The sequence below is a fragment of the Columba livia genome, chromosome 3 (assembly GCF_036013475.1).
Source record: "Columba livia isolate bColLiv1 breed racing homer chromosome 3, bColLiv1.pat.W.v2, whole genome shotgun sequence".
Taxonomy (NCBI): Eukaryota; Metazoa; Chordata; class Aves; order Columbiformes; family Columbidae; genus Columba; species Columba livia.
Genome location: NC_088604.1, coordinates 120557171 through 120573211, shown reverse-complemented (window position 1 = coordinate 120573211; position 16041 = coordinate 120557171). Strand labels below are relative to the sequence as shown.

The window sequence follows — 16041 nt, the reverse complement described above, 5'->3', positions numbered from 1 at the left end:
GACTCTAAGTATGCAGAAAATGAATGTTTTTCAAATTCTGTAAACATTGCTGTGAATATTTCTTTTATTCACACCTAAGGGATAGCTAAAGCAGTCAGACTCACCCTGGGAGGAAATGTCATGTTGGCTGCTGGGATCATTTTCACATGCTGTTTGCCCTTGGGTAATGTTGCAAGGGAGGAGCGGTATGAGAATGCACCGTGACCAACAAGCAGGACACGTGTCCCTGTTTCTCTTGCTGTTGAACTGGGTGAGACCCATGTGTTTGATTTTGCTCATCGTGGAGTTGTTTCCTTTTTGCCTGAGTCATGGGTTATTTATATGTTGGAGATGGATGTTTAAATTTAACTGTTAGAGAGGCGGATCCTTGACTGAACCCTGAGTAAACGAGGCATCTCTCTACCCTTCATCTGGAAGCATTTTGATACTTCGGGTTATTTCACACTACAGATGTTTGCACAAACCCTTGTGTATTTTTCTCTCAGCTCTCGCTCTGGATCAACGAGAAGATGCTTACAGCCCAGGATATGTCCTACGATGAGGCAAGGAACCTGCACAGCAAATGGCTGAAGCATCAGGCGTTCATGGCAGAACTTGCGTCCAACAAAGAATGGCTGGAGAAGATTGAAAAGGTAACTAAAGAACGACTGAAAAATGCTCTCATCTTTGTCAAAGATGGTTATGCACAGAGAGGGGATCTGTTCCTCTGAAGAACTGGTTCTTGAAGCATCACCCCAGCTGAGGCAAAAGGAGATTTCTTTACTGCAGAATAAGCATCCGTCACATGGTGTCTCCATCTAACTCATTTTATTCCTCATTGTTGTTGAAAGGTTTTTATCCAGGACATTATCACAGAATAGTCATTGGCTACGTTGCCAGTTTAGTGTTGTCTAGTCTTTCTTCTCCGTTAGGAGGAAGGCACAACCTGGTTTTCATACCCAAAGGGTAAAAGGGGCAAGTGTTGTGATTTGAGCCAATAAAGTAGAAGTATTTCCTGGGAAATAATGGAATGTAGATGAATAACTGAATTTAGGCTGCCATGCTCGTTTTCCTTCATTCAAGACTACAATCAGGCTGCCTTTCTCCATGCAAAATCAGTGCATAAAGTACAGCCAGTTTTGTGATTAATTAAGATTCACAGCTCTGTATCAAGTTACTTTGAAGGCTTTAATAGGCTGTGATGAGCTGTACTGTTTTTCCCCCCCCATTTCTCATGTGCAGCTCTGGAACACTAAGGAGGTCTCGTCCTTAGCTCTGACAGTGGGTTTCTGTTCAGCGTAAGTTAGCTTAATTGCTCATTTCCTCTCCCACTTTGGCACTCTGTATCCCATTAGAGGCTTTTCTGTGATCTGCAAATAGCAATACCCTTTAATGGTGTAATTAGAAGGCTGCTCTTAGTACTGGAAGTACTTTTTTAGTGATGCTAATACATCCTCACCCCTTGCCTCTAAAAAATCAGATTGCAGCAAAGTACCAAAGCTGTGTATCAGCCACAACTGACAATCACCATATTAACATTACCAGCGCTCACAGCTATTAAACGTGCTGGGTTTTGTGTAGCGTTCACATCGGAAAAGGTTTTGTCCCTTGTCAGCACCACCCAGCTGCAGAGGTAGAGGTGCAATTAGAAGTAAAGAAAGTATTTCCAAAACTAATGGGCGGTCCCAGCTGGGGCAGCCTGTCCCACGCCCGTCCGAGCAGCGGGGAGGGGAGCACATGTGCTGCTTGACCTTCCCGTTGCCAGGAAACCCTCTTCCTGGCCGCAGATGGACCTGGGAGCTGATGTTCTGGAAGGAGTTACTGGATAATTGGAGATAGAAAATGAGTGGTTGATGCCGCCAGCAGATGAGGAATCCTGAGTGCTTACTAATCAGAATAATTTAACTAACGGTCTGCGAGTGCTTCCGAGGAGGTACCATTTTGTTGCTCTTTGCCTTGCAGGAGGGAATGCAGCTCATTGCAGAGAAACCAGAGACTGAAGCCGTGGTGAAAGAAAAGCTGACGGGTCTCCATCAGATGTGGGAAGAGCTTGAATCCACTACCCAGACCAAGGCTCAGCGTCTCTTTGATGCAAACAAGGCGGAGCTTTTCACCCAGAGCTGTGCCGATCTGGATAAGTGGCTGAATGGTTTGGAGAGTCAGATTCAGTCAGACGACTACGGAAAAGATCTCACCAGCGTCAACATCCTGTTGAAGAAGCAGCAGGTAAAAGGAGCGCAGGTTGCGGAGTGGGCAGACGGCAATACCTGCACTCAAAGGAACACATGGGGCATCCTTTCTTTTTAGAAAAGAATTAATTTGCTTTTCTTTCTTCCTGTTTTTTCATGTAACTTTAAGAAGAACCAGAAATGCACCCAGACACCCAGCCATAGATCTTGTGATACAATCTCTACCTAATAATGCCCTCCTTCCCCACAGTAATATCTCTGTTCTGTCTGCCGCTCTAGTCCTGCCGTCACTGGTCGTTCTCTCCCTGACCAGCATCTGTTCTTCCTCCTTATGAAGCTGTTGACATACCCTGGTCATATCAATTGCTTTTACCCCAGTTTTCAGGACCTTTTTGCCATGTTTCTGTTTAGATGCTAGAGAATCAAATGGATGTCCGAAAGAAGGAGATCGAGGAGCTGCAAAGCCAGGCACGGGCTTTAAGTCAAGAAGGGAAGAGCACAGATGAAGTAGACGGCAAGCGCCTTACTGTAGAAAAGAAATTTTTGGAGCTGTTGGAACCTTTGAACGAAAGAAAGGCAAACCTGCTGGCCTCCAAAGAGATCCACCAGTTCAACCGGGACGTGGAAGACGAAATCGTGAGTATAAAAGAAATCTTCCTCCCTAGACAACAGGAAAATGTCACAGCTATTGCAGCGCTCTCACAAGAAGAAATCTCTTGATCATGTCTCTCAGTAACATGTTTGAGTGATGCTGCTTTTTGCGTCTGGTGTGCACCAGCCCCTCTCTGCTGCCCCAGCTGTATCTTGAAATCAAACGTGCTTTTCTCCTCTTACTTCCAGCTGTGGGTCGGAGAGAGGATGCCTATAGCTACATCTACTGATCATGGACACAACCTTCAGACCGTGCAGCTACTAATAAAGAAAAATCAGGTGAGTAGGTGCTGTTCAAGCTCCACACCTTTCATTTCTCCGTAGTGCTGACTAATGCAGGAAGGAAAGGCTTGGGGTAACATGGTGGTGCTTCAGAAGTGCCTTTCTCAGTACAGTGTCTCATCAATCTGCTTCTCCCCATGTAGACCCTTCAGAAGGAAATTCAGGGACATCAGCCTCGTATCGATGACATTTTTGAGAGGAGTCAGAACATCATCACAGAGAGTAGCCCTAATGCTGAAGCGATTCAGCAGAGGCTTGCGGACTTGCAGCAGCTGTGGAACCTCCTCATCGAGGAGACCGAGAAACGCCACAGGCGCCTGGAGGAGTCTCACAGAGCGCAGCAGTATTACTTTGATGCTGCCGAGGCGGAGGCCTGGATGAGCGAGCAGGAGCTCTACATGATGTCAGAAGAGAAAGCCAAGGTGAGCAGCTCCACAGTGACACTAGTTTGGATTTTATTGCTCAGCTAGAGGGGAAGAGGTGACATAATTGGAACTGTCACTAATGTGATAGTAACACAAACAAGTCTAATTCCCTTGTGAAACTTCAAGTGATCATCTCTTCTATCTGTTGTGACACCTGATGGTGTGGAGGATAGGCCTTACTGTACCAAACCAGTTAAGCATCCTCAGACTGTGGCTGGCAACTGTGTGCCTTCCTTTGCTTATCAACAACACCAGTTAACGCTGAGAGCTGGGGGTTGTTTTTCTTAATCACAACAACTCATAACAAGTTTGGATCAGAATTTGTCCACACACTTTGCTGGAGAATCCTTTGGCGTGGGCTCCCCAGGATTGCTTTCCTTTGACCCAGGCTGTCCTTGAAAAGCCCGACAAGAGATGTGCCTAAAACTGTTCCATTTTTCTGAGCCCTGCACAATCACCAGTGTTGTGTAAACACACAAAGAGCTTCATAGAAGAGGAAATTCATCATGCTCAGTGCACAGCTGATGTAATTTTGTTCTGCATCCCAGAGGGGCTGTTGCATTCGCTCTTTCACTTGTTATTTTGCTTTCTGCTGGTACCATTTGCTGTAAACCCAGCTATTAATATACCATTGTCAGGACAACTTGTCTTGCAGTTGTACTTGGGAGCAGTTCTTAATAAATCTTTTTGGCTACCGCTTTTTGCTTGCACGCCAAGTTGTGCTTGCTGTGTGGTGTCTTCCTCTGGAGCAGGGACTTGACTGGCATTTTTGGTCGCCATTGCAGGATGAACAGAGTGCGGTGTCCATGCTGAAGAAACACCAGATTTTGGAACAGGCTGTAGAAGACTATGCTGAGACTGTGCACCAGCTGTCAAAGACCAGCAGAACTTTGGTGGCAGATAATCACCCAGAAAGGTATTAACTGCCATGTCTAATTAGATCAGGAGTTCTTTTAGCAGTTCGGTCATTCCATTGAGTTGTTCTAACACACAAAGACTACAGTTCACCCTCACTCCATTCAGGATGCCTGTTGGACCACCCTGATTTGGCCAGAGACGGGGTCCTGGCCAGGACCAGTACGTGCAGCTGCTGATTTCTGGATGGTACTGGACACCTTCAGTATATACCCGTTGTATCACGTATACAGGCTGGTGGTGTCAGATCTGCCTGCACTGCTGAGCCTGCCAGCAGTCCTGAGAGACAAGAGTCCACATGCTCCTTCAGCCAACGCTTTTGTCCAGCCCAGAGGGTCGCAGTCATTGATCCTTCTGGTTGAGGGCAGCGCTCACCAAGATCTGCCTCCTCTCTTGGAGATTCTAGTGGAATCAGAGACTGAAATCTGAGGCTTTAAACATGGGCACTTCAAAGCCTTGGGTTTGGTAAATTTATCTGAGAGAGAGAGAATTCAGGAACCTTAAGAACTGTGTTGCTGTAAGAGCTGCAGCTAAGCAAACAGAATTCTCCACTGGCTTGGACTGCAAGGTTGATTTGACTGTCAGGCTGATGTATTTTGATAACTGCTCTGCCTTTGCAGATAGGAAGATAGGACTAACTTAGGGAAGACTCTTCCTGCCTGTGGGTGCTTGTGGGAGATTGTTATTTAGCTCAAAAGCACTCTCTTGTGGTCGTGATAATTTCCTGGCTGAGCTGAGTACTGGAGGGAAGGCCATTTGACAGGGCTATATGGCTCAGGCAAAATATAGGTAAAAGTTATGACAAGTAGAAATATTAATCACTTTTGGAAATGCTTTAGGGAGTAAGAAACCCATGAGTACTCCTGAAATTCAAAGCAGAATTGAAGTGAAAACCCAATCCTACTTGCTTCAGCAGCTCAGATCCTGCCTGTAATTTTGGGAGAAGACCCCGATGTGATCTGTGGTCAAACAAATGTAGAGCTGGGTTCCCAGCTTCAATCTTCAAAGCCGGGGGGTTGTATGTACAGGGCAGAGGAGTTTTGCAGCTGGTGCAGTCAGCTGTGCCAGCGGAGGCTCGGTGCAGCGTGTCCGAGTCGTGCATGCAGCAGACGTGCATTCTGTGGATCAAATACCCCAAGAGTGATTTTTATTCCTTGTAGGTTTGTTGGTTTTGTTTTTTTTTCCCATTTACTTTTATTATTCGTAAAAGGCGGGGAGGACTCAATGCTCTCTGTTGTTTTCCAGTGAGCGCATCAGCATGCGCCAGTCCAAAGTGGATAAGCTGTATGCGGGCCTGAAGGACCTGGCCGAAGAGCGCCGGGGCAAGCTGGACGAGAGGCACAGGCTGTTCCAGCTGAACCGCGAGGTGGACGACCTGGAGCAGTGGATCGCTGAGAGGGAGGTGGTGGCCGGATCCCACGAGCTGGGACAGGATTACGAACATGTAACAGTAAGTTCTTTGGGCCTGGATGCTGCTTGACCTTCCTTTTCTGGATGCTGCACACAGCCGATGCTTAATATAAAGGGGCGGCTGTCTTGCTTGGTTTGCCCAGGTCAGTTTGTAATCACATCACTGCACGACTCTGTTTTCTCTGCATTTCAGATGCTACAGGAGCGATTCCGAGAATTCGCGCGAGACACTGGAAACATTGGACAGGAGCGGGTTGACACCGTTAACCACATGGCAGACGAACTCATCAACTCCGGACACTCGGACGCTGCGACAATCGCAGAGTGGAAGGACGGACTCAACGAGGCCTGGGCTGATCTCCTGGAGCTCATTGACACGAGAACACAAATTCTAGCAGCCTCTTATGAACTGCACAAATTTTACCATGATGCCAAGGAGATCTTAGGACGTATTCAAGACAAACATAAGAAGCTGCCTGAAGAGCTCGGTAGAGACCAAAACACAGTGGAAACACTGCAGAGAATGCACACAACGTTTGAGCACGATATCCAGGCGCTCGGCACGCAGGTGTGTAGCAGGCGAACGGCGCTGGGAACGGGTGTAGGAACCGGAGCCGTGGAGCTGTGCTGCCTCTGGCCCCTCCGTGCCTGGGAGAACGTGCTGGCAGCTGCTTTACAATGTATTTCTGTGGAAATAACCTCATCTGCCTCGTTACTTATCTCTCTCTCTGCTTCTGTGTCATTGCATTAGGTGAATTAGTTTATCTAAAATAGAAATCCATAAGTGCACAGATTTCTGAATATGTAGGTAATTGTTGAATGTTATTCTATTTGCTGGCCATGTTGCAAAAGAAATCATAAAGGCAGAGAACTTGGGTATTGATTTAAAATAAAGCAAGAAGCTGTGGTGCACCCTGGCCGTCCCAGCGTGTGTGTGCAGGAACACAGTGGCTGCAGAGGCTGGGGGTGACACCCTGCGGCTCCTCAGAGCACCTTTGTGGCTGATACATTTGAAAAACAACTTACGTTCAAAGGGAAAAACGTTCATTTGACTTAACATATTGTCTCTTTAGTCAGTATCTGAAAGGCATTGGACTGACACTAAATCCATAAATAATTTTTAATGTACCAGAGAAAATTTGCAATACAAGTTTGGATTTTTCTTAACATCTTCAGATTTGTCCTTAACATTGTTCTTGGGTGTAACGTTAATCGTGCTGGCAGCAGCCTTAGACGTGCCTGCTGCTCGTGCCACGTTCACCTCAGTGAACACGAGACACAACTGTCCTGTCCCACAGAGAATCGATATTCCAAAGGATACCTGGAGGACAGGAGCCAATACGAAGGGATATGTGAGCCTGGTTGGTTTTTAAAGTCCCAGCCAAACCCTCTCCTGCCAGGCACTTGTTATTGTTCCTTTCTGAGAGGCAAAGGAGGTCTGTAGACCTGCATAGAGCCTTTCTGACTTCGTTATGGATCTGGGTATTCTGACTTAAATATTGCTTTTTATGATGCTTCCTAACAGCAGCCCAAAGAGATTTAAAATACATAGTATGTGCATAGTACCTATATTAGAAAGGAGCTGATAGAATTATTCCTGACACAAGAACATGTGAAAGAGTCAGGAAATAGCATTTGATGTCCCAAGACAGTGTTTAAAAGGAAAACAGATTTCTAACAGTAAAAAGATCTTTGAATTTCCAATTTTTTTTCAGTTTGAAGGTATTATCTACATTTTTGGAAAAACCGCTCTGTCATTAAAATCCGGTTTTCATACTCTGTCAGAGTTGGAATTCCTGAGTGGCACTGAGAATTGATGATGAAAATAGTCCCTGTGTGCCCTGATATTTGCCAGTCCCTTGGTGTTGGTGCCCAGTTTTACAGGACGCTTGGGCAGTGGCAACTCTCAGTCACTTTGGGGGCCCCTTGACCCAACAGTCTTCTCAAAGAAATAGTCTCAGAGGGCTACACTGACTTAATAACAGAACAAACCTTTTTAGTATCAACAGATCAAATATATTTGCAATTACTTCAGGAAGCCATTCAAATGATGAGTTAGCAGCTCAGGTTTCTCCGTATTTGTGCCTCGGAAGTATCCAAACGCCGCTGCGTTTCTCTGCAGGTGAGACAGCTGCAGGAGGATGCCGCACGCCTTCAGGCCGCCTACGCCGGGGACAAAGCCGATGACATCCAGAAGAGGGAAAACGAGGTCCTGGAGGCCTGGAAGGCACTGCTGGACGCCTGCGAGGGCCGCAGGGTGAGGCTGGTGGACACCGGAGACAAATTCCGATTCTTCAGCATGGTTCGTGATCTCATGCTTTGGATGGAAGACGTCATCCGACAGATAGAAGCCCAAGAAAAGCCAAGGTAATGTGCAATCTAGAAATTAATATTTTTAATTATACAGTTCTGGGTTAGTTGTTTGAAAATGTAACAGCTGTTAGATCCGGAACCCATGTTTCTGAACCGTGGATTGATCATTTCAGGGATGTTTCGTCTGTTGAACTACTAATGAACAATCACCAAGGGATCAAAGCAGAAATCGATGCCCGAAATGACAGCTTTACTACCTGCATCGAGCTGGGCAAGTCTCTTCTGGCAAGAAAACACTACGCATCTGAGGAGGTACTGTGCTTATGGACATGTAACCACCGCCGTGCAGTGGCCTACGAATTCTGTTTCAGCTGGAGAAACTTGCATTGTGTCATCTACAGATTAATAAGCCGCGTGTTTGTAATGACAGCCATTTCTTCAGGGACTGTTCCGCTTATTTGCTATTGTGAAATGAGCGTATTGTTTAAGTCTGGATTCGCGTTGGCTAGCAGACGTGGCACCTGAATTTAAAGTATCTTCAGTCCATGAAATGCAAAGAAGCTGTTGCATTCCATTCAGCCATAGGCAGCACATTTGGCATTAATTACTAGAAAAGGCCAGAAGATGTAGTACACGGTTGCACTATTTAGATTTGTTTGTCCATTATACTCTTTTGATCAAACATTCTTAGTGCTGTAGTTCTAATAGATGCTGTATGCCTATGCAAATATGATATTTTAATACAAATGTCATATTTACTTTGAAGAGAAGAATAGCTGTTGTGTTCACGTTAAAGTCACTTTCTGACACTAACGCAATGTGTCCTGTCTGTAAATGCCAGCATCTTTTGCTGGTGGTGGCAGCTTGTGTGCTGTGGTGAGCCCGGTGCTTGTGTAACAGCCCTGCGTTCTCTCCCATCCAGATCAAGGAGAAGCTGCTGCAGCTGACAGAAAAGAGGAAAGAAATGATTGACAAATGGGAAGACAGATGGGAGTGGCTGAGACTGAGTAAGAACATCCTTGGGTTTCTTTTGGGCAGGGCCGTTTCTTAACTCTGTTGACTGTGTCTTTCTGAGGGTTTGGAAAACCTGCAGCTCCTCACTCTGTTATCAACAGTGCTGGAAAGTGTGTTTGTGCTCAAATAACCATAAGAGTCGCACCTGCTGATTGTAAAAGAGCTGAGAATTTGAAACCAGGAAACCTGCACCAGAGATCGTACTCTGGGTGGTGAAATGTGGAGGCAGGTGCAACAGATCTACCCTGTTCCACAGGTGTCACATTCCAACTGTGTTCCTACAAAGGATGCACAACTGAAAAACAGGGAGACGTAAAGCCCTGCCGCCTTGCGCACGTAACGTGCCTGCGGGTCTGAGAGGCTGGAACGTGATGAGCAGTTTACTGACAAAGTCGTGCTTTTAAACATTGCAGCATTTTGCAAGTTTGACACCAGCAGCCACCCCTATAGCACCGTAGCCAAGCGCAAAGTGCAGAAATGCTGCGTGCTCAAGGGAACTGCAGCCTGTGGTCTGGTGTTCTGCAGACCGGCCAGTCCGGGCAAGGAAAGCAGCACATACCAGACTGTCCACTCTGCAGTTAGTAGGGTACAGCAGATTAGAACAAAAAGGAAGCTCTGGCATTGCAAAATGAAGTAGTCTGTAGAAGAACTGAAGGTGGGCCTTAACTTGTATCTTTCTTCAAATCAAAACCAACAGGACAAATTTCTGTCTTTTAAATGATTAAATTCAGATATCTTATTTGAGGAAAATACATCACCAAATACATGTACTTTTTGCCCAAGTTATTTTTAGTTAAATTCAGAAGATGCCCGCTGACTTAATGATGCTGGTTTTGACATGCGTGGTGCTGACATCTGTGCATTTTTGCTCAGTTCTGGAGGTACACCAGTTCTCCAGAGACGCGAGCGTGGCCGAGGCCTGGCTGCTGGGACAGGAGCCCTACCTCTCCAGTCGGGAAATAGGCCAAAGTGTTGACGAAGTGGAAAAATTAATTAAGCGGCATGAAGCATTTGAGAAATCTGCGGCTACTTGGGATGAGAGATTTGCAGCACTGGAAAGACTGACCACGGTGAGTGCTGGGGGCGAGAATCACCTCTGTTGGCCATTCCCCTTCGTTTTGGTGCCACCAGCCTGATATCCGTTTGTTATCAGCCCGGGCCGATCACCCAGGGCCTGAAGTTTCGTGTTCCCAACAACACTAAGATCCTCTCAGGTTCATTTGGACTCAGCAACCTGCAAGGAAAACTTAAGTGGTAAATGACCGTAGTGGTCACCAAGAGCTGTCCCGGGCTCAGGAACGGTGACCCAGAGGGACATTCAAGAGCTGAGCAGTTTGCTCCATCCCTCTGCCCTACAGGTTGTGCTGCTGAAAGGGAAGGGGGGATTCCCTAAGAAGACCCAGATCCAAATCCTAGAAATTATTTTCAGTTAAAAACAACAGTGTGAGGAGACAGTGGTGGGGACGGGGGTTCGACAAAAATACTGGTTGTGTTTTGTGTTTTGACTGCTCCAGTACAAAGCTGCGTTGCCCCTAGAAAGACTTAATAAGCCAAAAAAGAAAACCACACTTTGAGTACGGCTGCCATGTCAGTAATTAATGTTTGGAAAGCATGTTACCATCTTTGGAGAACAGTTTTTAATTTTGACAGTGAAACTGAAGTGCTTGGTGTTTCACATGCACCGAGCGTCCCAGCTGCAGGCAAAATGACTTGGAGTTTCTCAGCATCTTCAGAAATCAGACTGGTTTCATTTAGATGATTGATTTCAGGGATTGGGATGTGGAACACTTGATTTCTATGGATGGCAAGCAGACAAGTGAATGTCAGTTTTCAATATTTTCATACCTCGCTCGTGCTGCTTTCTTGTTTTTTCTGGGTTTTATTCTAATAGATTATTTGTTGTTAAAGGGTTACTGTATGCCTTTACTGCCAAATTCAGTGCAACAGGCTTTGCAGGGTTAATGCTTTTAAAGACTGATGGCTTCAGTTCTAATAAACTAATTTCAGTAATATTTCAGAACAATGTGCAGAGTCATTTTTAGTTTCTAGAAGCACCCCTGTAATATATGCAGTGGTTTTCAATGCACAAAACTCTGATTTCGCAGCTGGAACTGCTGGAGGTCCGTCGGCAGCAGGAGGAGGAGGAGAGGAAGAGGCAGCCGCCCACCCCGGAGCCCAGCCCCAAGGCTGCGGAGGACGCTGACGCCCAGCAGCAGTGGTGAGCCCGGCCTGGGGACGCGGAGCTGCCAGCCTCCCGCTGTCCTGCAGCACAGTGCAGGCTGCAGAGCTCGGGGCTCGCGGGGTTTTTAATGAGACCCCTCATGGGAGACTTGCTGGGTGTGGTTTATGGGGACAGGACTGTTCCCAGATGTCTGAATTCACTGCCAAGTTGAATGTTCCACTTTTTCATCACGGTGCAGCGTTACCAACGCAGAGGTGTACCTGGCCCTGAAGGAAGAATGCTGGTTTTACACCCCCTGTGTTATGAAGCAGCATTTCTGAGCAATCTTGGCTTTCTTCTTTAATGAGCTTCAGTTACAAATAGATGGAACATTAACATTTCTAAAATGATTTGTGTGATAGGAGTAGACTTGTTTCTAAGGTACCTATCAGGAAAGTCTGTTTTGATCTCGCTTCACACTGGATTTATTCAGTTGGGCCTGAGGATTTTAAGAACTTGCTTGAATTTCTGAGGTGTGCAATACTCAGCACAGAAATCTCATTTTGGTGAAAAAGACTGGTGACTTTCAAGAACTTAATACAGTTTGTTTTCTTTTTCCTCTCTCCCGACAGGGATGGGACAAAAGGAGAACAGGTTTCCCAGAATGGTTTGCCGTCAGACCAGGAATCTCCACGGGTTAGTTACCGCTCCCAAACCTACCAAAACTACAAAAACTTTATTAGCAGACGGACAGCCAATGACCGATCGTGGTCTGGACTGTGACAGACACAATCACTGTCAGCAAAAGACACCTTTTTTCAGTATGGTCTGTTGGTACTGGTTTAATCTTTTGGCTTCAGATTTCCCTGCTGCCTTTCTCTTCCTTCCCATCAGTTGACTTTTATTTAATTAGCAGCCCCTCGGACATATATTTGCTTCACTTTAATCCGTGTTTATTTGAATCTCCCCACTGACACTCAGTTGCTTTAAGGTGACACATTTATTTCATGTTATTTTCTGTGAGTTTTTCATGTTGCTAATAGTATTAAGATTTTCCAGCTAGATCGTCCTTTATATGAGTAATTGAGATTTAATGAGATTACATCATAATGAAGAAGAGAACTAGAATCTGACAGGTATGACGCATCGAGTTATACTAACAGGTTTCAGCACGGCAACGTTATTAAATCAGCTGCGTTAGCAAACAAGTTATTTGCAAGGCTCAAGATAATACATGCAAGTGAGCTGGGCAGTGAAGGCTGGGAGGGAGGGGAGATTGTAACTTCAACAAATAAAAGCCTTAAGGTTAGTTGTATAACATTCCATGCAGAATGGACTCATTGACTGCAGATAAAAATAAAAGTGAAATAAAACATTAAAATCCAGTATCTAAATTTATCTTGGTATTTAGTCCTCATGAAGAGTTGTGGTCTTGCTGATTAACTGTTTTGGGGCCCCGTTTTGCCTCAGTCCTGTTCAATTTACAGTAATTCCATGTACTGACCCTGGAGAGACAGGCGGGTAAATGGGAGCAGGGTGCAGAACTCTTACAGAGAGGTTGTGATGCTTTTTTAAAAAAAGTAATTTTATTTATGTATTTTATTCGTTTTATTTTAAAATACAGCGGTCTAAGATCCCAGCTCTTTATACAGATGCAGGTTGAATGGTCCATGTCTTATTCATTCCTTCTTGATAGAGGATGTCCCTGTGCAGTCAGGATTCCTGCCAAAAGCCTTGACATGCAGCCGTACAAAGACCAGTAAATATGTCTATATAGTTAAAGCAGCGCAGTAGTCAGAAGCTGGCTTCTCTCTCCCCTCCCTTCCTGCAAAGCCTGCTTGCTTCAGTTCATGCTTTGAGCGGTGAGAGCAGTGACACTTGTGTTGCGTGTGGTTTCGAGCCGAGCGCAGGGAGCTCCTGGCTGGCTCCCATGGGCGTTCGGGAGCTGGTGCCGGTGCTGCTGGGGAAATGCAGGTCCCAGCAGGGCGCGGGGCACCAAATGCCCTTCAGCACAAGTTTGTCTTTCAGACAGCCCGTCCCGGTTCCCCGTGTGTCTGCACACAGACCCTGGCAGTGCTCAAGGGTACCGAGCACTTCTGCTTTTTTCTTTCTCTAAATAAAGCCTTTCAGCTCATCTTTAACATTTAATGATGGAGTGAGCTGTCTGTTATACCTTCTAATGTTTACGAAGTTATATATAGTTGTGGCAAGGCCCGTGAGGTGGCCTGCAGGCACATCCCAGATCATCCTGGTCTTGTTGGCTACCGCGGCCTTATACACCACCCTTGTGCTGCTTTTTTATTTTGATACATAACGCATTTCCATGTTAATCTTCACCATCCACGCTTCAGACTTTTGTGAGAGCCTTCTCGCTCAGTCCATTGAATCTCGCATTGCAATACCTCAGATGTATAGAGCTGTATTATTGCCCATGGGAGGTGCAGGATATGCCGCTGTCGATCAGAATTTAGTTTTGTGACGACAGGGCAGCTGAGCCGTTCTGTGTGGGCCGAGCTCGGGCAGTGAGAAGAACGATGGAAAGGATGTGCTTCAATAATTGTACTTTTGCTGTAACTTGTCTTTCCACTTCATGATGCATGTTTTTTTTTCTTTTGTCAGGATAACAACATATAGCTTCTTAATGCGTTTTAGAATCCTGTCTAACGTAGGCAGCGGCTGTGGTGAGTGCCGCAGCAGTGCGGGCGCTGCGTGGCCCTGCCAGTGCTCAGAGCAGCGTAGCTGGAGCTTCAGACGCCACCGTCTGGGGAGCCTGCAGATCTGTTCTGGCTAAAACGTACTATGGGAAAGTCAGTTACATAGCTACGCTCTTTTCCTTCTATTAGTACGCTTGTGTCTAAAAATTACACATTTAGGCTTAAGAAAAATTAATTAGGTCATTTATTAATGATTAAGGTCATCATTTTAGGCACTATTTATTACAGCCTATAGTTCTGGCTTAAAACATTTAAATAGTCCTTATGCCAGAACAATATTTAGGCTGTCATCTGTTTGCATTTAAAAAAGGCAAATACATCCCTATTGTTTAGGCTGTGGTGCAGAGACTTAAATTGATGAACTGAATGTGATGTTGCTTCGAGCGCTATGGAAATCAAAGGGATGTCTCCAGTCGTTGTCACGAGCTGTCTTGTTGCATGTTAGTCCTGGTTTAAATATCTGGAGAGCAGCCTTTAGCCACTAAAGCACTTGCAGCTAACCTCTCAGTCACCATTAAGAAAACTGTATTCATGTGCGTGATAACTGTTGTTGTAACAGTGCAGTTTGCTGTTGATGTTTGTCCCCGTTGCGTTGTCTCTGCATGCCCCATGCATGTTTCCATTAAAGTTTGTTCAGCTCCTGTTTATTCTCTATTTTCGTGACATATTCTTCACATAGCTGTTTATGATTCAGATTTATTTTGCTTGTTTTCTGTTAATTGTAGATAACACATGGAAAGGAAATAAAACGTGAAAGAGCATCAGAAAAGCTTTGCATAGCCCTTTTACCATCAGTAGAATTTTAAGGAGAAGTTGCAGGTCTGGTTGTGTGGCTAAAGTTGGCAGTAATCTTCTGAAACGGCGGGGTTGCAGCGCTGAGTTGCCCGGTACTTCCCGTAAGTTAAGCAGACGTGCAGTGGTTGCTGCTGTGAAACTGCTGTTTGACTGGAGAGTCGTGGTTCTAGGTCCCCCCAGATCAGTGACGCTTTCCTGTCTTGCCAGCATCCCTGCAGACGCCATGGGGTGAGGTACCAGGTTGTGTAAGTTGTTGAGATAAGTCGCTGTGGTGTGTGGCCCAGACAGGGACCCAGGCGGTCGGGGAGCTGGGGGTTCGGTAGCCGTCAGTGCTCACGCAGGTTTGCAAAGGGCTGTCCCTCCTCTGGAACGCGACCCCTTGCCCGCTGGTGATGATTGGTGAATGAGGCTTTCAGTGCTGAATCACTGGGGGTTTATTTCCCTACCTGTGTTACCGTAGCTGTGCTGGCAGCGTTTGGGTCGTCCTCAGCCTCATCTTTTATTTACCCTCTCCCCATTTTAATGCAACGGTTTTGTTATATTTTGAGATTTGGATACAAGTAGTGAGGTTTGATGGCTTAGGTTTATCCTGAATGTGAAGAAGCATCATCATTGAGTTTCAGTTGTGCTGGATCAGTCTAGATAGATAAATCTCAGTGCGGGGCAGACGTTTCCTCCTGTCAACCGGGCTGTAAGGGCGCGTGTCTTTAGGGACGGAGTAAAACAGATAGGATTGACGTGGGATGTGAGCTGCGATCCTTTCCCTGTTTCAGTGGTGTGGTGTCTGTACTCTGGAGATGTAGATTGCTTAAAGGCAGGTAACCAGTCCTTCCCATATTCATAGCAAGCTGACACTTAGATCTTCCTGGGTCAATATGTGAGGTACAAAGGTGTGAGGTACAATAATGTGCACTTGGCAGGTATAAGTAGTTCTAGCAAACGGTGGCAAAATTCAGTTTGTTGCGTAATAATTTGGCTGCTTTTGAATTGTCCAGGCTGTGTGCAGAAGTGGGAATGTCTAATTATTGTGCCATTCACAAATACCTGCTTGTCTGCATAAAAACAGTCCAGAATGTTTGTGATCTACTAGAGCATCAGCAGCACTAAGCTTCAGTAACTTGCTAATAATAATAATACTACACACTGGTTGTGTAACGCCTGAGCTGCTACCAATGGCTCTACATGTCAAAGTA

The 16041-nt window shown here is 45.7% G+C and overlaps 1 protein-coding gene across 6 annotated transcripts in view; it reads left to right on the top strand.

Annotated features, from left to right (window-relative positions):
• The window catches only part of SPTBN1 (spectrin beta, non-erythrocytic 1), a 109560-nt gene that overhangs the window by 88116 nt on the left and 5403 nt on the right, over nt 1–16041 (top strand). For all 6 annotated transcript variants that reach the window (XM_065059928.1, XM_065059924.1, XM_065059925.1 and 3 more), the window contains 14 exons: nt 486–632; nt 1942–2205; nt 2580–2804; nt 3009–3098; nt 3245–3523; nt 4312–4442; nt 5687–5891; nt 6045–6419; nt 7974–8218; nt 8338–8476; nt 9087–9171; nt 10052–10248; nt 11284–11396; nt 11972–12035. In XM_065059928.1, coding sequence (XP_064916000.1) covers nt 486–632; nt 1942–2205; nt 2580–2804; nt 3009–3098; nt 3245–3523; nt 4312–4442; nt 5687–5891; nt 6045–6419; nt 7974–8218; nt 8338–8476; nt 9087–9171; nt 10052–10248; nt 11284–11396; nt 11972–12035 — 2559 coding nt within the window. The remainder of the gene's footprint in view (nt 1–485; nt 633–1941; nt 2206–2579; nt 2805–3008; nt 3099–3244; nt 3524–4311; nt 4443–5686; nt 5892–6044; nt 6420–7973; nt 8219–8337; nt 8477–9086; nt 9172–10051; nt 10249–11283; nt 11397–11971; nt 12036–16041) is intronic.